Source organism: Saimiri boliviensis, chromosome 10 (genome assembly GCF_048565385.1).
Source record: "Saimiri boliviensis isolate mSaiBol1 chromosome 10, mSaiBol1.pri, whole genome shotgun sequence".
Lineage (NCBI taxonomy): Eukaryota > Metazoa > Chordata > Mammalia > Primates > Cebidae > Saimiri > Saimiri boliviensis.
The window spans coordinates 69,398,695-69,422,388 of record NC_133458.1 but is presented as its reverse complement, the minus strand read 5'-3'; the positions used below and the strand labels follow the sequence as shown (position 1 = coordinate 69,422,388).

General features: G+C 36.8%; 1 protein-coding gene across 1 annotated transcript in view; it reads left to right on the top strand.

Moving 5' to 3' along the window:
* CALCR (calcitonin receptor) overlaps positions 1-23,177 on the top strand; it is a 65,067-nt gene extending 41,890 nt beyond the window's left edge. Inside the window, 7 exon segments of the mRNA XM_074379444.1 lie at positions 4,425-4,578; positions 9,803-9,863; positions 9,954-10,020; positions 13,467-13,685; positions 15,158-15,199; positions 22,893-23,003; positions 23,055-23,177. Coding sequence (XP_074235545.1) covers positions 4,425-4,578; positions 9,803-9,863; positions 9,954-10,020; positions 13,467-13,685; positions 15,158-15,199; positions 22,893-23,003; positions 23,055-23,177 — 777 coding nt within the window.
* The last annotated feature ends 517 nt before the right edge of the window (positions 23,178-23,694 follow it).

The window sequence follows — 23,694 nt, the reverse complement described above, 5'->3', positions numbered from 1 at the left end:
CATAATAGAAAAACACCTCAAAACATTGATTACCTATTATAAGGTTGGTCTTTTCTAAACAAACAAACAAAAATTCCAAAGCAGTTTACATTTGGAGGCATTCTTTGCTCCTCTATCAATAGTTCTTGAACATATTGCCACACAAGATTTCCTATGTTATATAGATCAAGGGAATTTTCTTACGTGTCCTTGAAAAATATAAATAGGAAACAAATTCACTACTGAACATCTGTCTTCTATAAAGTTTAGAGGTTGACTTGATTTATCAGACTAAGAAATACCTCAATTCTATAATTCTGATTCCATTTTTAATCAAATTATTATAAACACCCTTTGGGTCATTTTGTGGAAATGATAGATTAAATAGTGTACTCAATCAAAAAACCTGAACGATCCCTTCCACTTGAAAGTTACATAATTGCTCAACAAATTGTATGTGTTATTAAAACATGAACTGATAGTAAGGTCATTGAATAGTGCTACAACTCATTAAAGCCAACTAGTATGGTTTTACTTCTTAGAATTGTTAGAAGTAAATTTTCTGTGCCACAAAAGAAATAGCACTCGAATATAAACTTTCTTAGCAAGGCAATTTACTTCTATAGAAGGGTGTGTCTCATGGATGGAGCAGTGGCAAGAACAGTGGCATAACTGAACAAAGGAGGGAAAGGGGTTCTTATCCTTTATGCAGGTAGTCCCAACTTCTGTGTAGTTCTCCTATTGGCTAGGGTTGGACCACACAGTCTAAGCTGATTCCAATTTGCTATTTTTAAGACAGAAGGAGTATGAGCCAAAGTGGCAGGGTGAGCAGTTTTGGCAGGAAAGATGGTTACGGAATAGATGACGAAAAGTGGTGACTCAGATCAAAGCAGATGATCAGGGGTGACTCAAGGCAGGGCAGGTGACTAGGATGAGTCAGGACTCTAAATATGTGGGTTAGGAGCAGGATGCACAAGGGGGATGTGCAGTTTCAATGACAGGAATAAGTGCAGGTAATCAGGGGAACAGATATGAACTACTAATTAGAACTTCCAGGAAAGTCGTTTACTAAAACTAGGGGCAAGGAGATGAAGAAAATGATGAAGTTAAACTTTAAAATAAAGGAGGAACATGGAAACTGAACACAGTGGCATACTGATTCTTTGAAGAGCGACTTGGAACTCACTGTATTCAACAGAATATGTATCATTTACAGTGGCAATTATCTCTTTTTATATTAATGAAGAAAATAAAATAGAGCATAACTCACAAATTTTATCTATTTTGGCTTCAAGTATTTCTTGTTTTACTTGGGAGTGATGCATTTATATTATTTGAATATAGATTTTGTCTTACAATTTGGGAGATCATACTACTTTAAACAAAATTACACCGGTGTGATTTATCCCTAGAAAGACAGTGGAACATTGCTTAGCTTATTTGAACTGATCTCAGAGGGACTTCTTTAATATCCCATGCTGCTAATCAAGAAACCATCTCAGAATGGTGGTAAGGACTAACCCTAGGCAAGAGGCCCCATCATTCTGTTTACTGCCTAGTTTACTCCACCCTTGATGGAAAGATTATAATTAAGTCAGGGGCCATAATACAATATATTATTCATATTGATATTCCCAGAAGTAGATTAGTTCCTGGCTCCATAGTAGGTGTTCCATAAATGTTTGTTCAATGCAACTGAATTACCTTGAATATCATGGGCACAAGATTTTTAACCAGGGGCCTAAATTAGAAATATCTAAAATATTTTGAAAACAAAAACAGAGATGATGTATGATTATGTGTATTTCTTTAAAAATCATCAGGTGACACCGATAAACCACCTTAGTTATAAACCGCTAATCTAAGTGGTAAACTATTTTTGTGAAAAATTCTAATAGTCAGCTCGATTGCCTAAATATTTCTAATTATTTTTATGAGGTATTTATTTTAAAAATGAATAGACTGGTGATTTTCAAAATTTGTGTGTGCTTTTGAGGCTTTAGCCTCCAAACAGTATCTTATGCCAAACCCAAATATTGTCAGTTCTCATTATTATTCATAAATTCTACCTTTGCAAATTTGCCTTTTCATTATAAATTATATGTAACCACCAAATCAATACTCCTAGCAGTTTCGCTATCATTCACAGACACTCACAGAGTGGCCAGAAATTGGAGCCACCTTTTGAGGTTAAACAAGGAGCTCCCAGATGAGGTTAAACAAGGCAATGCTCTCTTTGCCTTCTTGTTTCAGTTTTCATACTACAAACAAATGTCCTTTTTGTGGTCTACTTAGTGCTACATTTTTATGCATTTTGTTGGTGATTTTATTGTTTTAAATAGCCCCCAAGCACCATACTGAAGTGTCGTATGGTATTCCTAAGTGCAAGAAAGCTGTGATGTGGCTTACAGAGAAAATGTGTATATCGAATAAGTTTTCTTCAAGTAGAAGTTATAGTGCTACTGGCTGAGAGTTCAGTGTGAATAAAGCAGCAACATATGTTAAATAAGGTGTCTTTAAACAAAACATAAAACAAAGTTAGCTATTGATTGCTGGATGAAAATGTTGTGACCAGAGGTTTATAGGAACCTAACCATGTGTTTCCCCTGGGAGAAAGAGCTCAGAATTTGCTATTTCAGTTTTTGCAACAACTTTATAGACCATAAATACTGAAAATAACAATAATTAACTGCATGTAAAGCTTGAAGCCAAAATTGCTCTAGATGATATTGGTGTAAGACCATCATTTTTGTTCCCTTATCATCTCTTTCTTCCCAAGTGACAGCCCCCAAAACATATACTTGTTTTCTGGATCCAGAAGGAAAATTTTTAATAAGAATAGTCTTCCAAATGAATCCAGAGTAACAACCGAATTTCACATTTTACCTATATATTTGGATGTTATGTAGATATAGCAAGTACTTGCTTAGAAAATGCAAAACTAACATTATATTAAATCAAATAATTCCAGTTAGGAAGGTAATCAGATTGGGTCGGGAGGAGGATATCCAGTGCTTTTCTGAGCCAAATATAAATTACTTTTAGATTACCGGGTGTTTTTAATTATCTGCACCACTATACCACTCTGGACAGAATCAGAAGTTAGTTCTACCTCTGACAATGCCATATCTACCTTCTGGGCCCAGGCGGCTTTTCCCTATGTGCAGTGAAAGTAAAGGAAATACAATAGAACATCTGTTGACTCAGCACATCAGATTCTGAGTAAATGAATTACTTCTCTTACACATTAAATAAAATGCATGGTTTGGAAAAGGTCGCTGCAGTTACTTGAAGTAACATGAAAGTTACTTCATGGCTATTTTACTTTTTAAAGAAAAGGCCTAAAATGTAATCAAATTCAAAACAAGAAGCAACATCATGTAAAACAGAATATTTGGTAAAATAATAATAATGCAAATAACCATTCCCTAATACCTAAGATTTTGAATGCTAAATTCTGTTGTCATTGCTGTGGTTATTACTGCTGTTGAGAGATAAACATAGCTAAGTACCCTCAGGCAGACATCCTCAGCTGGAGACATTTTGCTCCCCAGGGGAGATTGGGCAACATCTGGAGACATTTTTGATTGCAAGATTGTGTGGGAGATGCTACTAGCATCTAGTGGATAGAAATTAGTCATACTACTAAAATATACAAGGCAGCCCCCATAACCACAACAAAAACTAATCTACTCCAAAATGCTAATGTACCAAGATGAAAAAACTCCTATTCCAGGAGTTACTAGTGAATAAAAGAATTCTATTATACAGTACAAGCAATGGTTATTCCTATACAGACAACAATATTAGTGACTCTCCCAGGAGTGTGGCTCCTACATCTGCACTGAGTTCTCAGCAAGGATGTCATCCTAATCTCTGTGCCTAGAGAGGGCTTGATTCCAATATACAAACCAAGGCTCCTGTATGAAAACAAAACCACAAACAGCAGCTAGGCTCAGCATACCTCCTGGGTTCAGACATGAAATTTACCACCTGACTCTCTCCTCTTTATTGCTAAAGGGACATCATTAACAAATCATTGAACTTGAGGAACAACATTAAAAATATCTGGGTTATTTTCTTCATTGACCATAGAAAAAGAGCCATAAAGTCATGGATCAAATCCCTAGGTTCTGTCTAAGGTTATGAGTCTGACATATTGCAGGAAAATGAATCAATCCGTTTAAGTCCCCAGACTGTAACAAGAAAGAACATTTTGTGGACTAGTCTTCCACTGACTTATTTGGCTATTTATATGTAATACCAATAATATGTGCATTCACTCTGATTTATGGGTATAGCAGGCAGTACATGTTGACAGATGCTTGGGAAACTGCCTTGCAAACTGAATGCAGATACTTTGGCTTCTTTTCACATTTACTCTGTGCTCACTGCCACATCTTTACCTGTGTCTTCTTCTGAATATCTTCCTTTCTTTCTGACAGGTGGGCTGCAAGATTTTGCATTTCTTCCACCAGTATATGATGTCCTGCAACTATTTCTGGATGCTCTGTGAAGGAATCTATCTTCATACTCTCATTGTGGTGGCCGTGTTTACCGAGGAGCAACATTTGCGATGGTATTATCTGCTGGGCTGGGGTATGTATTTTCCACAGCTAAGTTTTGAGTCACTTTCACCTCTGTCTGTATGCTTTCAGTTTTCTTCTAATCTTGGTCTCAGAATAGAGTCAGGGCCCAGGTCCTTTAAGGAATAATGGAACATAGGTACTGGCAGGAGTTCAGTCTCCAAAAGACCTGGTAGAAACCCTTTACCAATTCCAATCAAACTGTGCTGAACATGAGGATCTGCACAGAGAAGGAAAGTATGACTATAAGGATAACTTCAGGGAACAAACCCAGCTAACAATGGACACAAAACATGCCCTGATTAGAGAAGATCTGATTAAGCCTTCTTCTGCTTTATTCATCACATGTTTATATAGCAAAAGGGAATTTCACATTTTGAATTCTGTACCTCCCTTACCCTGGCTTCATTTTCCTTCCTCAAGAACGTATCTTCCTGTCAATCCATCAGCAGTACTCCTCCAGTGAAAGCTCAGTCCAGCTGAGAGGCAGATATAACCACAAGGTTTCCAAGTAGAGCCTATGTGGCATCATATCACACGGCAATGGCTCTGGGAAGCTTAGGGCTGAATTGTTTAAGCTGTGGTTGTTTCTGTACAAACTTAAGGGAGGGTGCTAAAGTCCTTCACAGATGCTCTAGAATTGCTCACTTTCCCCCAGAGCTGATGAAAGTCCAGCTCCCCCTGGTGCAAGGGAAGCAAACATGTTGAAGCAATGAAAGAAAAATGTTGCAATAAAAACACATGCTGCCTTATCAAATAAAGTTTCAGCCTCACCTTAAAACTTCCATACTAGAGGAGAAACTCGTGGGCCATCTCTCACTGACTACATAGCCGAATGCTTCCTTCACCACATCCACTCATGAGGCGACTGTGACTCTGAGAGCAGAGGCTGTGGATGGCCTTCAACTAAGCCTGTCCTTTAATGGAGCGGGTTGGGGAGCCCCTACAAATACTGGTAGGAGAGATGTAGTAAGAAGAAAGGATAATTTAAGGAATTTTTAAAAACACCACCTCTGTACTTAAAGCCCTGCCCAACAGGTATTGTCACCAATTTTACAGAAATGTACCTGGGAAGTCATAGAAGCAGTTTAGAGTCTTTTCTGCAGAAAGGGGCTGGTTTCATGCCATACTGGTTTCCATAATACCCTTACATAACAGAAGTACATGGTTTTAACCAAATGCATTGCCCAGACCCAATGGGATAATCCTATAATAATGCGTCAGTGGGGCAGATAGGCAGGATGCCTCAAAATTGAATTGATTATGCTACAATTCTTCGGTTGCAAGCAACAGAGTAAGATGTTCTGACTTAAGCAAATATAGAGAAGTTGTCAGAATCTAGATTATCTCATGGAAGCCAAGGGCAGAAATATAGCCAGGCAACTAAAAGGGCTGTAGCCTAGGACCAGATAAACCAGAAGCTCTCTCCCTCTGCCTTTTATCTTTATTTTTCCTCGTGTATCTGTTTTCACCCTTCACTTTCTTTACAAACCATAGACCACAGGGTCTCCACTCCCTCCAGTTTCCATAGTAAATGCATCCTGCCCCAAAGTTTCCTGAGTATACATGTTTCTGTTCCATGCATTCACAAAAACTAAATGCCCATCTTTAAGTGCCAATTATGAATAGCAGGACAAGAGAATCTGTGATCCAAATGAAGGCAGGTAGCCTACCCTGGTTCAACGAACTGTGGCCAAGAAAATTGAGAGGGATATTGTAATACAGTGTGACCATGCCTAGGGATAGTGAACCCTCCAGCAAAAGACTGAGAAAGGGGTCTTTGTGAACTGTACAGGCTGTCTAGGATATGCACCAGATCACCTCATCTGTATGGCTGCTCCCTTACCAGGAGAGCAGCAGCTCCATCCTGTTTCCTTAGCCATTCAGTGAAGTTAGAAATCAGGTTATGACTATCCTGCTGATTCTACATTAGTTAACAGGGTCTCCTGCTCTTTCCTTTCCTCAAAACAGGACAAAATTTAATCAAAATGGCCTTGTACTACTTTTTTTCTTTTAGCTCCAGCCTTCCACAGAGACTAATCTTTCCTTTCCCTGGCCTCCTCATTCTTATGCACACCGCCTCAACAATTTCTAGACTTCCAAATCTGGTCATGCCAAGAATAGACTGGATACAGTTTAATCACTCCAATAGCAATCTGATCATTACAATTATAACAATTGGTGCTGTACAAATACCTTCCAATCAAACACCTGAAAACAACATTCTACCCCAAACACACACACAAACACACACAAAATTTCTGCCAGATTTATTTCCTTTAAAATAATATATATGGCATGTTTCTTTTACCAGTTTTGATTGTTCAAAACATCTGCCACAATCAGAAAATTTCCCATGTGAAGAAAAGGCTGTAAATTGATTCTTGTCTGTGACATTCAGCGGAAACAAGGGCACCCTAGAAGGAACAATTTATACTGCTTTTGGAATATACTGATGCATTGTAAATTAGTTATAAAACTTTTTGGCATCATCGTAGACAGCTCAATGAAGATATCTGCTTAAAACACATAAACAATTCAAAGGAAAAAAGGAACAAGCTGCTCAGCTGTATCAAAAACAAAGGCAATGATAATAAATAAATTATTTATGTGATACCTTAAGCTTCTTTAATCAACAAATATTTAAAACTTCATTAGAATGACTCAAGTAGAATCCCAAAGAATCTTACACTTAGTAAGGAAAGCACAAAATGAGGAGTTGCAAATCAATGGGTGTATAGATTAAGTAATACAAGATGAGAAATTTTAGGGATCTGCTGTACATTGTAGCTATAGGTAATAATATTGTACTATGCACTTAAAGATATATTTAGAGGGCAGATATCACGTTAATCGTTCTTGCCACAATAATATAAAAATTTAAATTAAAAAAAGAATTAAAGGGATTTGCACTTCTGTAGATAGATTTTTGGAGAGTCAACCAAATAGTTCTAAAATGTAATGTTTTAGCATGCTAAAGTTAAGAGTATCTTTCTATACATGCACACGCACACGCGCGCGTACACGCACACACACACCCCAAAATTCCACCAAACTCGTTACCACTGAAAAATGCGGTGCCAAATCTGAACTCTGAGAACAAAACTGACATATTTTAAAGCAAGGACTCCTTTCTTAGAACTTTAAGGAATCATTAGCTTTGGCTGGGAGAAAAGAAAAATGGGTGAAATTACTACCAACTAATTTCTCAAGGAAAAACAGTTTCACAGAAACTTTAAAAAGTTTAATGAAGCAAGAGAAAAAGTCTCTTCTGAAGAATATTTTTATTGTCCTTTGAAAATTCTTTTCACATGAAGACAGTATGATAGGTTCTAAATTTTACAATGCCAGAAAAAAAGCAAAACCTATATATTTTTAAAAGATTCTTGAAAGTTACACTGCAGAAAATTTGGCCTAAAAAAGCCAAGTTGTATTATAGCACCTAATTTGTTTGCAGGTGATATAAAGCCCATCCATTTAATTCAGCTTTGAATAATGTTACCAACTCTAGGATTTGAAACCAATCTCAAATAATTGAAATTCTCCCCAACAGAAAATCAAAGAATGGTTCTTTCAGTAGTTACTCCCTTCCAAGTATGCACGGCACCACTTATTAGTCAATTTCTCTCCAATTAAAGTATCTTCAAATACTGAAGTTTAGTTCTCAGGAAAATCATTTATTTTGCAGCTCTCTCCATACTGTTCCTTTGCCTTGCCTTGCCTTGCCTTGCTGGTTTCCCCCGTGTTAGAAATCAAAGGAAGGAAATTCCCCCCATGGACTTCTACATTGAACAAATAGAATTTATTTAATTACCTTTAAAAGCATGAATCCTACGGAAACTGGATTATTCTGATCCTTATTATCTTTGGTGGGAGGAATGGGTTGTTATGGATCTTGGGGCCTTGGAGAGAAGAGAAAGAAAAAAAGAAAAAAGAAACTACATAAAAGAAGGCATCATAGCTAGAGGAAGGCAAAGAGCCATGGGTGTTCAAAGGTATGGGGTCTACATCCTTCTGCAGATGAAGTAGAAAGCACTTTCCTTTCTACAAAATGATGAGGTGGGATTCAGTTTTCCATATGCCTCTCTTGCCATCTAATTCTAATATGCATCTCAAAATAAAACCAGAGACTTTGTTTCCATTTCTGAGCCCATGTAGGAAAATGGTATGTTAGAACTGCTGTGAATAACACAATCATGTTTTGTGTAAACAAACTCAAAATTATTTCAGGCCAAACATTAAATCGATGGTCCTATTGAATATATGCTTCCTGTAGAATCTGAGGTTGTTCTTAGGTGAAAATTCAATATTTTGAGACCTCTTTTTGTATGTAACTCACAGAAAATAAAAGTGTGTTGATTTAATTCTTTCCTAAGACACATTTCTCAATCTGATGACAATAGCAAAATCTCTTCCTACAGATGTCTCAATCAAATCAAACGATATTCTATTGTTTATAGATACATGTAAAAAGACAATTTTTTCTTTTTTAATGAAAATTACAACTTTAGGTTACACTTATAGAATGATAATTGATTGAAAAAACTATAATCTGGAAGGATGCATTCCAACAACTGTCTCCATTTTTCTGTTTATAAATTTAAAAACTTTTTCTTTTTTACTAGCATTTTGAGTTTAGTCAGGGAGGTACAGTAAGCTGCCTTCATAAAGGTTCTCTAACCAGAACCTACAGAAGGTAGGAAATGTACTGGCTTCTCTGAAGTATTCATATTAAAAGGAAACACAGTCACTGCATGAGATATAAACAGAGAGAAAAACAAAAAAGCCTTGAAGAAAGAATAACATCAGCTATGGTTTTAGGGGCAATGGGACTATTACTTTCACACACCCTCCCTAACCAGGAGAGCAGCAGCTCTCCGTGAGAGCCCAGTTCACCTACGATGAAAAGCTTTCAAGCCTCAGTTAATAGTCATCATTATAAACATAACAATGGTAATAACGGTCATAGTGTACCTACTACACTCAGCAATTTGCAAAAGGCTTTTAATTATCAGAAGGCTCTTAACCAATCTCTCTGAAAGCACATGGTGTTCTAACTGGGAGCATTTTTAACTGGCTTGACCAAAGGTAATTTTTGTGAAAATATCAGGGGAACATCTTGACAGACACACTCAATTTGCCAGTACTTTTGCAAGTACACTACCATTTTCTATGCAGTTTTACTTATAGGTTATGACCACGAAACCAAGTGTGATTTGTACTTTTCACATTTGTAGGGTTCCCGCTGGTGCCAACCACTATCCATGCTATTACCAGGGCCCTGTACTTCAATGACAAGTAAGTATTTTATGGTGATGTTTAGGTTAACATATGCATAAATAAAATGGATTTGTGTGTTAATGTGTTTCCCACCCCCCTTTTTTACAGCTGCTGGCTGAGTGCAGATACCCATTTGCTTTACATAATCCATGGCCCTGTCATGGCGGCACTTGTGGTGAGAATTGGTTTTTAATGCAATATTAATAGTGATATCTCTTAGTTGAGATTTGTATGTGTATGGTTCTATGTATCATATGTTTTATAATTTCAAAATGAAGCTCATTTGATGGCATTCTGTAGTAAGAAAAGCAATTTGATTTTAGAATCTTCAAAAAAATGCTTTTTACTTATACACACGGAGGGGTTATCATGAGCTCATTTTCATTACACACTGTAACAGCAATGTAGCTCATATTTTAAGACTTTTATAACTAGATTCTCCTAGGTAAAGGTAAGAGGTCAAAGGGCTGCAAGAATTTTTTAAAGGTTTTGTTGATAAAGAAAGTGAAATATCCTAAAGTGTGCAATTCTTGTACCTTTTCCCCTAGGTCCTAGAGAACAGAACCATCTTCAGTTTCATCTTTGACACATGGGCCATCATCATAAATACCCCAATTACACACTTAAAATATTTTAGGCATTTCACACACATTGCCATGTTGTTTTTAAAAGAAACCTTCTAATGGTAATATGTAAGGCTGTTTTACTCTTAGGAAAAAAAAAAAAAAAAAAGAAAGAAAAAACCTAAACCCAAGTCTGTAGTAATCTCACTCAAAAATCTCAGAACTAAGAAGAAATTTGAGTTAGAGTAAAAGGGGGACAGAGAATGAGACTGTCTGATTCTGAATGCTAGCTCCTTTATTTCTACCCATGTTTGCTTTACTACCTGTTGGCCATGATCAGATGAAGAAAGTGAAATATCATATTTAATATTTAACCACATTTAATAATTTGACATTATCTTTCCCATTAACCTTAAAGACAGTGTTTTCTTCAGATTGTAGTGAGAAAAATGAAAGCAGTCTTAAGTTGTAGACTACCTTCTGTTCCTGCATTGAGAAAGCATCAGTTAGTAACTGTTCAAGTAGACTTTTTATCCAGACTTTCTTCTATCTTTCCCTGCCTTTCTAATGGAAATCAACTTCACTAGCCCGGCCTCAAAAGGACCTACTGATATGGGTCTTGAACCTTTAAAGCACACCATAAGAGTTAAATTATTATAAAAGGTCATATTATTTCTTGAAATTTTGGAGAAAAAATAATGTTTATTTCTATTCTAGGTAGAAAAATAATTCTACACATTTTAAAATTGTCAACTAAATTTTAAAAACAATTTTGGTTTCAAAACTAACCTTTATAGCCAAAAATAGTTTGTGACCCAGAAGATGTCAATTTCCTATATTTTTAATTTATTCTTAAAGATCTTTTCCCATTGTGTCTGCTAATCTGGTAGATATCATGTTTCATACCAAAATAAAATTAGAAAAAAATGTCCCTTCTGTTTTTTTAGATAGTTAAATAAACTTCTGTCTTATTAACCAATTCATTTAAAATTGATCAATTATTTTAATTTTATATTTGGTGTTATATAAATGGTGTCTACCTGATATTAAGTGTCTGTTCTGGATGAGCATTTTGAACACTCCCGAAAAAATAATTTTTAACATCTTTGGTATGCAGAGAAATTTTCTCTGTAACATTTATTATTTTATCTAGTGATTCTGCTTAGGAGAAGTTTGTTTGTGTTATGAACAGCTAGGATCTTTGCAAAATTTGACATTCCAGAGGTCTAAAAGTCTTTGGTTCTGTGAACCTAAGGTCAAGAAACTCAAATATCCAACACAAGCTCAATTAGTGAGTTAGTAATAAATAGTGGCCTCACAACCAAATGTCAGATTCTTACTAAGGACACTATGGTTCTTTTTTTTCTTTTTCTTTTTTTTTTTTTTTGAGACGGAGTTTCGTTCTTTTTACCCAGGCTGGAGTGCAATGGCGCGATCTCGGCTCACCGCAACCTCCACCTCCTGGGTTCAGGCAATTCTCCTGCCTCAGCCTCCTGAGTAGCTGGGATTATAGGCACGTGCCACCATGCCCAGCTAATTTTTTGTATTTTTAGTAGAGACGGGGTTTCACCATGTTGACCAGGTTGGTCTCGATCTCTCGACCTTGTGATCCACCCGCCTCGGCCTCCCAAAGTGCTGGGATTACAGGCTTGAGCCACCGCGCCTGGCCTATGGTTCTTATTTACTTGGGATTCAGTAGACTTGCCTCCATGGCTTAGCTCTATCATCTACTAGCTCTGAAAATTTAGATATCAATTAACCAAAAAATGTCCCCTGATTTTTTTTAAGGAAAAAGTTAGATTAAACAATCTTTCAGGTACTTTTGGAAGATAATCTCTAATTCTAGGTCACTGAACCTTAGCACTGCTCTATATCTTTATCTGTTAAGAATAACAAAAACAATAATAGCTGTCTATAAATTCATGGTTATAAAATATCTGCTAATAAAATAATAAATGAAGTAAAATGAAGTAAAAACTTTAGCAATTATTCTTATCTTTAAAATTCTAAAACAAATATTTTTTGCCTTAACTGTATAGAAATTTTGAAGGAAATGTTGATTCTAAGATCCAAATTATACATGTGTATCTGAGATGATCGTGTGTATACTTCACTTCACTGTGAATGACATAAATTAACAGAAAGTGATATATTTGGAATTCTTATTAATTTCATGACTAAAGGAAATGCACATTAGTATATTTTAAAACTAAAAAAAGATTTAGCAATTAACAAGGTGAACTATTTATACCTTGATAGATGATTTTTCTCATTTTGAAAGAGGTGCCCATGCAAATATGGACACTTGATTTATGACAACAGCACTTTTTAGCAGAGGAAGGAGATGGCCAATTAGATATACATACAGAAAAAATATCAGACATGTGTTTAGGCGATGCATATGTGTGGGGGGAAAAAGTAAATTCTGACTCCTTCCACAACCAGACACACACACAAAAATGTGTTTTTAGTGAACTGTAGGTTTAAATGTGAAAGACAAAACAATAGTGCTCCTTAAAAAACACATTAGGTATCTTCATGAGCTTCAGTACAAAAATATTTCTAAATCAGGATACGAAAAGCACTTAATGAAGAGATTGGTAAATCAACTACATTAAAATGAAGACAACATTTAAAGACTAAAAAGAAAAACCTTAGTGTCCAATAAGGTATCTGCAATGTTCCAAATAAAGACTAATAAATTTATGAAAAGGTGTTCAGCTCACGTGTCATCAGGAAAATGCAGATTAAAACAAGAATGAGGTAATACTACACCCCTCCACCACCTGCTCCCCCATAGAAAGGCTCATACCAAGTGTTGGCAAGGCTGATGAGCAACTGGAACTCCTTTACATACTGCTGGAGGAAACATAAAATTAAACTACCTCTCTGGAGCCCTAGAAATGCTGAGTAAATTGTGCTACCTCTGAGGTAGATTGTCATGTTCTATGTAGGTAACATTTGCCGCTCACACTAGATAAACAAGAATTTGAGGACAGTGGGCATTTTTAAGTGATGCTTTTCTGTACGATTTGCTCAGAACATCATATATTTGCAGGTCAATTTCTTCTTTTTGCTCAACATTGTCCGGGTGCTTGTGACCAAAATGAGGGAAACTCATGAGGCAGAATCACACATGTACCTGAAGGCTGTGAAGGCCACCATGATCCTTGTGCCCCTGCTGGGAATCCAGTTTGTTGTCTTTCCCTGGAGACCTTCCAACCAGATGCTTGGGAAGATATATGATTACGTGATGCACTCTCTGGTTAATTTCCAGGTAAGGAAGCCAAAGGTGTATTTATTCAACTACTGTGCTTATTCAGCTAGCTGATCTTAACTCTAAAGCCCATGATCTTAAACGTCATAACATTTAAGCCTCCAATTCAACAAGCCCAGCCAAAATTTTGAAGGACACCAGTTTTTTTTTTTTTGAGGCTCCTTCCTGCATTTATTTCTGTGCCTGCTTTCTTGTCATTCCCAAGGCCCTCAGCTGGTCCCATCCAGGCATGTTTTCCCTGGTCATAGGCATAGAAATTATCAGATCATCCTTTATAAATAAATGCTGGCTTTGGGGTAATGAGGAGTTTGTACAAAGCTGTCCATCCCTCCTGTTCTGTCACCCTCCTTTTGTCACGTAAATGTCAGGAATCATTTATGATGGTCCAGTGCCCATAAAGGGAAGTTGTATCCAGGCCTCTCCTCATGCAGGAGAGAATGCAGTGGGCTCCCAGAAGCTGTCCTGGACTGTCCAGTGTCTGCCACACTGGATAGGAGAATGGCTGCTCTAGTTCCATTCACCTTTCTCCAGATTAAAGCCTCACTGAAAGCATAATGTTGTATTTGGAGAGCAAGATAGGATGTGGGAGTCCTCGGCAGGAATAATTCTATCACAGGCTCTTAGGCCAGAGTTTTGCTGTCTCTATTACAAATTTCAAAAGAGATTTATTTTCTATATTAGGCTTAATGTGAGAAGGACGTCAAAATTAATAGGGTTAGAAAGAAAGTTTAGGGATTGTTTGAATAATTCAAGCTGTTCTTTTGGCCATAATCAAAAGTTGGGCACAAGAAATCTTCCAAGCAGTGACCAGGACTCAGGCAGTTTCTTAGTCTATGTCCTTATCTGAGAAATGAACTGGGTGGTGGGTGTACTACTGCACTAATTCACCATGACAACACAGGACGCAGACCCACAGCCACCCACTGACACTTGTGCTTGCTATCCTTGTAAAAGATTCCTCTACTGAATTCTACAAGGTCTCCATGTGTTTGTTTGTTTCTTTGTTTGTTTTTACTCCAGTCCTACAATTAGCAATTTCTCCAAGGAACTCTGGTTCCTTTTATTGTAAAATCGTATTTTAAAAAAACAAAACAAAACAAAAAAACAGAAAAAGATCTTTGTTTTTAAACTTTCTAGGTATAGATTTTTTTCAAATTCACTATAATCAGCATATGCTGCTATAAATTTCCATGTTGAAGGGAGCAATATATTAATAAGATTTACTGCACTGTCTTTTTACCCAAACAATGGAATCATAACAAGAAAAATATATTTCTAATGGAATATTCTTGTAGTACAGCACTGACTATGAATGGTAGATAATTCTTTTTCTTGCTTTTTTTTCTCATCGAGTCTTGACTTACTATTGCAGTAGTGAAGCATTCCTCTCCAGACAGTCTATTATATTGTTTACTAAGACAACATAATGCACACAAAAATAACTTCAACTGTATTTTTCCTTCCCTTTTTAGGGCTTATTTGTTGCAACAATCTACTGCTTCTGCAACAATGAGGTAAGCATGCATTTCATATAATACTATCGCCTGTTTATGTAAAGGCAGCATTTTACAATTTCCAAAGGGCCTCCATACACATGTCATTTCATCTCACTTATACAGTTGACTTTATAGGGTTTTGTGATTAGCAACATTATGTTTTTTTCCACTACTCCAAGCTGAATCTTATCTATGAACGTGTAGTACAATGGCAAATAGGATTCGGACAGGCAGCTAATTTCCTTGGGTTGCATCTTGAACAGATCAGCACCCTCAGCAGCAATAGTGAAAGCTATTCTGGATGCCATTAGAAAGAGAAGTCATATTCCTATTCCCTCTGGAAGACCCAAGCCCTCACACTAGGCAGAGACAATCTCCAGTCAGTTTTTACTGGTTCCTCACCTTCTTTTCTAGTTGCTTGGTCATAGTGTCCTACTACTTATTCAGCGTTTTGAAAATCACCCTGAAGTTAAGATTCAAAATGGATTCTCAAATAATCTACAATGTGAATATTTAGATCAGTAAAATCTACAGATCCATATGGCTGATCCATTCTGCTCTCAGGGTGTTTTTAGCCAGGGTACCTTTTCTTCCAACCAAATCTTGCCTAGAAACCAAATCTACAAAACATAAAAGTGGAGCTTCTATACCCGACAGACGTCCTTCCAAAGAACTTCCAGGGTTTTAGGGAACACGATTCAAAAATCTTCCTCATTTTCAGGGAAGATATCTAAGCTCCAGAAAGATCACGTGACTTAACCAACGTCACAAATGCAGTTATGGTTATAACCAGGACTGGAACACAGATTTCCTGATTTTCAATTTAATTAAGTCCCAATTAACTTATCTATGTCTATAATCCCTTCCTGGTGCTGTGTTAGTATACTTTTTCTAGGACCACACAACTTTTAATGACAAAGTATTTTTGAACGTTTGAAATCAATTCCTATTAAGAATAATTCCATACAAGGCAAATCACATTTTGCCAAGACATCAATATATTACTTTCCTATTAGTAATTAGAAACATTTCTAACCATTGTCAGTTAATAATTTATTCTCTATTCTTTTTTACTAAGTTAAATAATATTTAGTGAGCACTTACAATATTTTGCTATTCTGAGACTTGTTCATACCGTTTCCAACCCCAACATGACAAAGTTTTTATTGTTCCTATACTCCATTTTCATTATTACATTGCATTCCTTCCTTTCTTCATCTATTCATCTACCAACTCATTTCCTCATTCAACAAAAATATATTGTGCATTTACTGTTGCTAGGGGCTAGACTAAGGGCCTAGAATAGAAATGAAAAGACATCCTTCCATTCCCAGCTGTTAGAGTGGCAATATTTTTTAGAATTTTAATATTTTTGAGAATAATAAAAACGAATAAATGAGTAGGGCATAAGTCACCCCATGTTTATGTAAATTTTTGTGAATGTATATCCATGCCTTTTGGGTTGTTTCAGGTGGCATGCAAAATAAATTTTTTATCTAAAATTATATCAAAATAGGGCTAAGAAATCAGGCTCAGTGGGAATACCTAGAAAGGATTGCATGCATTTGTAAAATACCACAACATGTATTGTGTCTTAACTATGACACTGTCACTGGAAGTGTCAGACATAGAAAGCAAACCCAGGGGTACCCTAACAATTGAATGTCTCAAGTTCATTTGAGTATATGTTATCTCTGATTTTGATGAAACCATTTCCATTTTCATTAAGATCCTATTACTGGGGGAAGGTACAAGTGTGACATTTCTAATAATGTATAAATTGCATATTGTGCCTAATGCAATGTCACAGCCCCATGGATTTTAGGCATCTGGGTCTCAGCTGGGCATTCTGTGGATGCATCACCTTACATCATTGAACACAGGCAGGGCACTCACACATGCCAGAAGCTATTTCCAGCTGTATCTAAGATAGGGCTGTGATGGAACTATGCCTGGCTGAATACTGAGTTTTAGCAGGAATCTATGGGGCTAATTCATTGTAATGATGAGATCACATCATATTGTGTTACGTGCAATTTAATTTTGATTATGATTGGTATTTTATCAATGAAATTATTTCATTTTTGAATTTTGATTCATGATTGGTGTGTTAACAGTGAAATGATCATTATGAAAATAAATCATGTAGAGAGCCAATGGGTAGATTAAAAGCAGGAAAGTAACTTGAAGAATTAAAGTAACAGGAATCAGGAGATGACCATGTGAGCATATTTATGTATCAAGAATTTTCTACAACAGTTCTTCCAAGTGAGTGGACATTGATTATCCAAATATATCAGTAAATTATTACATACCTAAGAGATCTCAAAAAGATGATTGCAGCTATAAAAATGCACAAATTATTTCCAATAAGTAGCTTAGAAATGGAAGTACTAACAGCACACTGGATTTTCTCCCTTTTTTTGTATCTTGCTATTGCCTGTACATTGTGAATAAAATAGTTTATAGATCAAAGTAGCATGATCAGAAGCATCTCAATTTAACTGGCAAAAATTGGAGTGTGCAAAAGCTAAAACTTGGTTTATTTGCTGTAGCTTATCTTGCTTTCAAGAGATCATTCTGCTAGCCTCTAGTGGTTTACAGCAGTATCTTTATAGAAAATACTCAATTCAAAAGGCTTTGTCCAAAAGAGCACTGGCTACCAAGTTATAATGCCAGCACCCACTGTTGAAGTTCACACTGGTTCTCCTTACTACTAAGCACTCAAGAGGTATTTTCACTCTGTGGCTTCCTTAATGAAGACACAACCCTATTCTGATTCATGAGTTCTTTCCTCCAAGCCACCCGAGGAGCCTTGAACTCCAGCTCCTTTCTTCACACCACATAGAGGCTGTAAATCTGTCTTCAGTACTTGCCGTAGCTATTGCTGCTCCGCTGTTGGTCATGGTGCCAGAGGCAAATGAGAACTTCTTTTCAGAGCTAGCAGTTTTCAGGACTGTGCTCTCAGAATCAAAAAGAAAGACTTGATATAATGGAGTGTTCCTAAGAAAGCAAATTATATCTAGCTTGATTTCTTCTCATTTTCCCAAAAGTTCCTACAATGAAGGGGAAATGCAAGGCCATTTGTGTGTCTGTCTTTCTCTCCTCTTCCACTTAGGCTTGTTAGGGCTGTGTACTCATCACTTCCCCTTCATGTCTGTGAGAGTCTCTACCTATCTCATATCCTACATGTTCTCTACCCTGTAGCTTTTAGTAAAATACTATCTGCAGACCAGTAAGATTTTCACAACATATGCAAAGAGAAGTTTTTCTGTTTAGAAATTCTCCCACTCAATATAGCCTGATTTTTAATGTCCTCCTAGACTCATAAGAAAGCCAGCTTTAAGATCATGAGTCTCAAAGCTAGGCAATAATTTCTTTGTTCTAGACCAGTATTCTCAAACTTGAGAGTACATCAGAATCACCTGGAAGATTTGTGAAAACAGGGATTGCTTGGTCCCAGCAACAGAGTTTTCTATTCAGTAGGTCTGGGGTGGGGTTTGAGAGTTTGCATTTCTAACCAAGTGCCCAGGTGATACTGATGCTAATGACCATTTAAGAACCACTCTTCTAGACACAATCACATTTGTTTTTCAAGCAGTGAATGACCCTTACTTAATGAATTGGGGTGTAGCAGGAAACATTATTTAAGAAAATTAAGAAATACAATGGTTAAATGTTTTCAAAAAGTTTAACTTTATATAAATGGTACTTATGTATTGTTATATTTTAGAAGAAGGAATCTTTCCTAAAGGTAAGAAAAAAGATAATGAATGAGAATAAGAAAGCCCTGATTTTATAATCAAGTACTCAATTATCTTAAATTATAGAGCATATAAATTCTGTAAGATAAAATCAGAGACCAGTAGAGATATTGCCACTGTGTCCTCCAAAAGGCTGAAAATAATGTTGGCAACAACTTTGTAAATAATATTCACAACTATCCCTTAGCATCTAATTAATAGATAGTAGGAATCTGGCTTTCAGAAGTCATATAAAACCATCTAAGGTGTGCAATTACTTTTTAACTTCCAAGTGTTGTTGTTTTTTAATCATGATTTTTAAATCCTAAACTCAGACTGCAGCAGGTCTGTTAGATTTGATGACAGCGTGAAGGAGTAGGCTTTACAATCTTTGCATTCATTGGATCAGACCTCCTAGGGTAAACCCCACCTTCTATTATACTTCACTGCTTATAATGAACTCAGGAAAAGGTGAAAGACAAAAACATTCAAATTAAACCATGAAGACCCTGACCTTATTTTGTTTTGTAGAAATGCAGAAACTGAGGCCTAAATATACCAACTTTACAAAGCTCATTAATAGAGCCAGGTATAATAATTATGTCTTCAAACTGTGAGGCCAGGCTCTATTTTTTAAGTTGGCAATACACACATTTATATAATCAGAAAAAAACATAAAGTGAATTGTGTTTGTTGCTTTTGTAGTAAGTGATGAATTTACAGAATTCAAATCTTTTTTGGTTATACTTATCACATTTACAAATGATAACATTTATTTTCAGGAGCAACAAAACTCTGTTGTTGTTTTTCAGATTAAATGCCCTTATTCTTGTCATCAAAGAAGCATCAGGCTCAACCTGTGATACTGTAGGAGATAATTGTCCTTATTAGTCTATAATTCTTCAAGCATCTTTTATATGCTGCTAAGGGCCTATGTATAGTTATATGTATAGTTTACAAGTCAAAGCAAATTGCCATCCCCACACAAAAGGATGGATTATACTTCTGGGTGCAATTAGAGAAGGCCATGAACCTTTCTGTAATAATAACTTCTAAAAATTAAAATAGAATTCAAATGCTCTGGCCTCATGCTGGGCTGAGTACTTTATTAATATAAATAGATACTCACATGAGAATTATTTTAAAAGGACAGGTGAGGAATAAGAGACCTCTTTTTCATGCTGGATGCTTTTGAAAACTAACTCTAAACTCTAACTACCTGCTTAGATACTTCTAAATATCTGTGTAAGATTCAGCTATAAGGATAATCTTGGTTTTAAGAGATGCTGAATCTGTGGAAATTATCAGCTTCCCTTGACTGGAAACACTGTTTCTCCAAAAATGTGCTGAACCTGTGTACTTCCCAGTTTCTCAGTGGGACATTTGATGGTTCCTAGATTATAACCCTGGCATTTAAAGCTACAGTAATAGTAACACCCAAATAAAGCCAGGCTCTCATTGGTTATAAGAGCTAAAGAAATCTTTTCTAGCTTTTCTAGCAAACAACCTTCCCAGGGGTAATTTAGGCAAGTAACTCAGTTCTTCCATTTGCAAATTCTTCTTCCAAGTACTGTGGTTTTGCCACATTCTGGCTACATGATTTTGGGCACGTTGCATAACCTCAGCCCCCGCATCCATAAAGTGAAGATAGTAGTGCCCTTCTGGTAGGGCTGCTGCAAGGATTAAATAAGTTAATACAAATTACATACTTGTGATATGGTACATAGTAAACACTCAATAAATACCCAAAACTTGTTATTCTAGCCTTTGTTTCTTTGTGTGGCTTTTTTCAATAAAACTTTCAGCTGCATGGCACATCTTACTCCTTAGCACTTAAAATTTTTGTCTTTGTCTCTTTTAAATCACTTTAGACATAAAGTACTCTGCATGCAAGCACTCATTACCTCCAAAACAAAATAAAACAAAACTCAGGCTGTGTTGCCTCCATAATCTGGAAAGTCTAGTATTCCAGATTATCAGGTTGCTAAATAATTCTGATTGCCATTTGTCACCTCGAATCTTACAGTTGCTCTGCTACGTGAAGATAAACTTCTCCAGCTACAAATTCTATATTCCCTTTACTTGCTTTCTGAGGAATCATTTGACTTTGTTGTTCCCTGAGTAAAATTTTTAAAAATATATGAAAAATACTAATAGTTCTCCGAAGAAATTGTTACTCTACTAGATGCAGAAAAAAACCATATTTGCCACAGAAGCATTCAGTCTTACATTTTACATATAGTTGTATAACATTAATCGGTTTTGCTGTCATTTTCTCTTTTTTACAGATTTGTACAAACGTAAAGTAGATAAAATGGTAATCCATGATCAAGTAGTTACATGACTTATTTCACATTATATATTCCCCAGATTCTCTCTCATGTGTTTTGCTGTCATATATTAGTTTGGCAGCAGAATGAACTAAGAATGTATTAATAAATTGATGCAAATATTTTTATGTAAGCTTGTCATATGTACTGAGCAACAGAAACTCAGAAATACAGAATAGAGATTATTGTAATAATCTCTTTCCTAGTTTTGTTCAGCTATAGAGAAAAGCAATAAGTTTGGAGACAATAAGAAGGATGAACCTAACTACTAAATTGAATTGGGTTCTATAAAAAGCGGAGCTAGACAAGCAAATTCACTGTCTGTGGTACTATTTTCAGTTGTGGTTATTGTAGTTTTCAAATTTAGAGTTTCCTGATGTTAGCACCTTCTCCACCTTTTGTGTTCAATATATAATTTGTCATATTTATAAAACCAGTCTGGCAGGTTTGTTTACATTTTAGAAGTCTTTCAAAAGAAAAATATTGAAATCTTTTTTTTTTTTTTTTTTTTTTGAGACAGAGTTTTGCTCTTGTTACCCAGGCTGGAGTGCAATGGCGCGATCTCGGCTCACCTCAACCTCCGCCTCCTAGGTTCAGGCAATTCTCCTGTCTCAACCTCCTGAGCAGCTGGGATTACAGGCAGGCACCACCATGCCCAGCTAATTTTTTGTATTTTTAGTAGAGACGGGGTTTCACCTTGTTGACCAGGATGGTCTCAATCTCTTGACCTCGTGATCCACCCGCCTCGGCCTCCCAAAGTGCTGGGATTACAGGCTTGAGCCACCACGCCTGGCGAAATCTTATTCTTAAAAAGTTGTTATGGCATTAACCAGAGGTGTATCTGGCACACCCCATCTCAAGTCATGTCAGACAAGGAAAAGTTAACGGTATGAAGCCATTATTATAAAATCCAGTACTGTGCTATGGTTTACATATATGTTTTTCATGTCCAATAATGTATACACTTAAATTAAAAACTTCTGCCTTATCAGGGATGGTAGCATATAAAAAGTTTTGTCAAACTTTCTCCTTATTATGACATGTACACATTACCTATGAAACCAAATCAACTTTTATTCATTGGTTACAAGAGCTGAAGAAACCTGTTCTTAAGCCAGGCGCGGTGGCTCACTCCTGTAATCCCAGCACTTTGGGAGGCCGCGGTGGGCGGATCACGAGGTCAAGAGATCAAGACCATCCTGGTCAACATGGTGAAACCCCATCTCTACTAAATATACAAAAATTAGCTGGGCATGGTGGCACGTGCCTGTAGTCCCACCTACTTGGGAGGCTGAGACAGGAGAGCTGCTTGAACCCGGGAGGCACAGAGCACCACTGCACTCAAGCCTGGCGACGGGGTAAGACTCTTGTCTCAAAGAAAAGAAAGAAAGAAATCTTTTCTTAAAACTAGCAAACAACCTTCCCAGGGGTAATTTAGGCAAGTAACTCAGTTCTTCCATTTGCAAATTCTTCTTCCAAGTCGGTATATTCTGTGGCCACAGCATACACAGCTCAGCTCTTTAGATCAGCATTACAATTCAACTTTAACTTCTGATAAGGTCTAAGAATCATGTTCCCAGACTTTGCATTGATCATTTCTGACTATCATACGAAAATAAGGCTCCTTTTCCCTTCCAGGTCCAAACTACCGTGAAGCGCCAATGGGCCCAATTCAAAATTCAATGGAACCAGCGTTGGGGGAGCCGCCCCTCTAACCGCTCCTCTCGCGCTGCAGCCGCCGCAGCCGCCGCTGCTGCTGCTGCTGCCACCGCCGCCGCAGCTGCTGCTGCTACCGCGGAGGCCGACAACATCCCGGTTTTCATCTGCCATCAGGAGCCGAGGAATGTACCAGCCAACAGCCAAGGCGAGGAGAATGTTGAGATGATCCCTTTGAACGTCATAGAGCAAGAGTCATCTGCTTGAATGTGAAGCAAACACAGTGTCGTCATCACTGAGCCATCATTTCCTGGGAGAAAGACCATGCATCTAAAGTGATCTCCATCCTCCCAGGAACTGAACATATCATTTGTGAAGAATTATTCAGTGAATTTGTCCATAGTAAATCTGAAGAAAGTTATTCTTGGTACTATTGCTTTGGGAGACAGTCTAGGAATGGAGTCTCCCACTGCAACTTGTGAACTCCATCATTCATCCAGGACTGAGATGCAAATGTCACAGTAACGCAAGCAAAGTATCAAAGAAACACAATGAAATTGACCTAGCCAGATACAGGGTGCTCCTTGTTGATATTGAGCCATTTATACCTTTGAAAAATTAAAATCACTCACAATATTTTTCTTTTTAACTCTGGATTTTGAATTAGAGTACTTCTGTATTTGACTATGGATCTGATTTTTAATTTTAATTTCAATCAATACTGATGTTACTGAGAAGTTTTACCGTCCTTACAGTGTAAACCACACAAACTAGGTGACCTCTG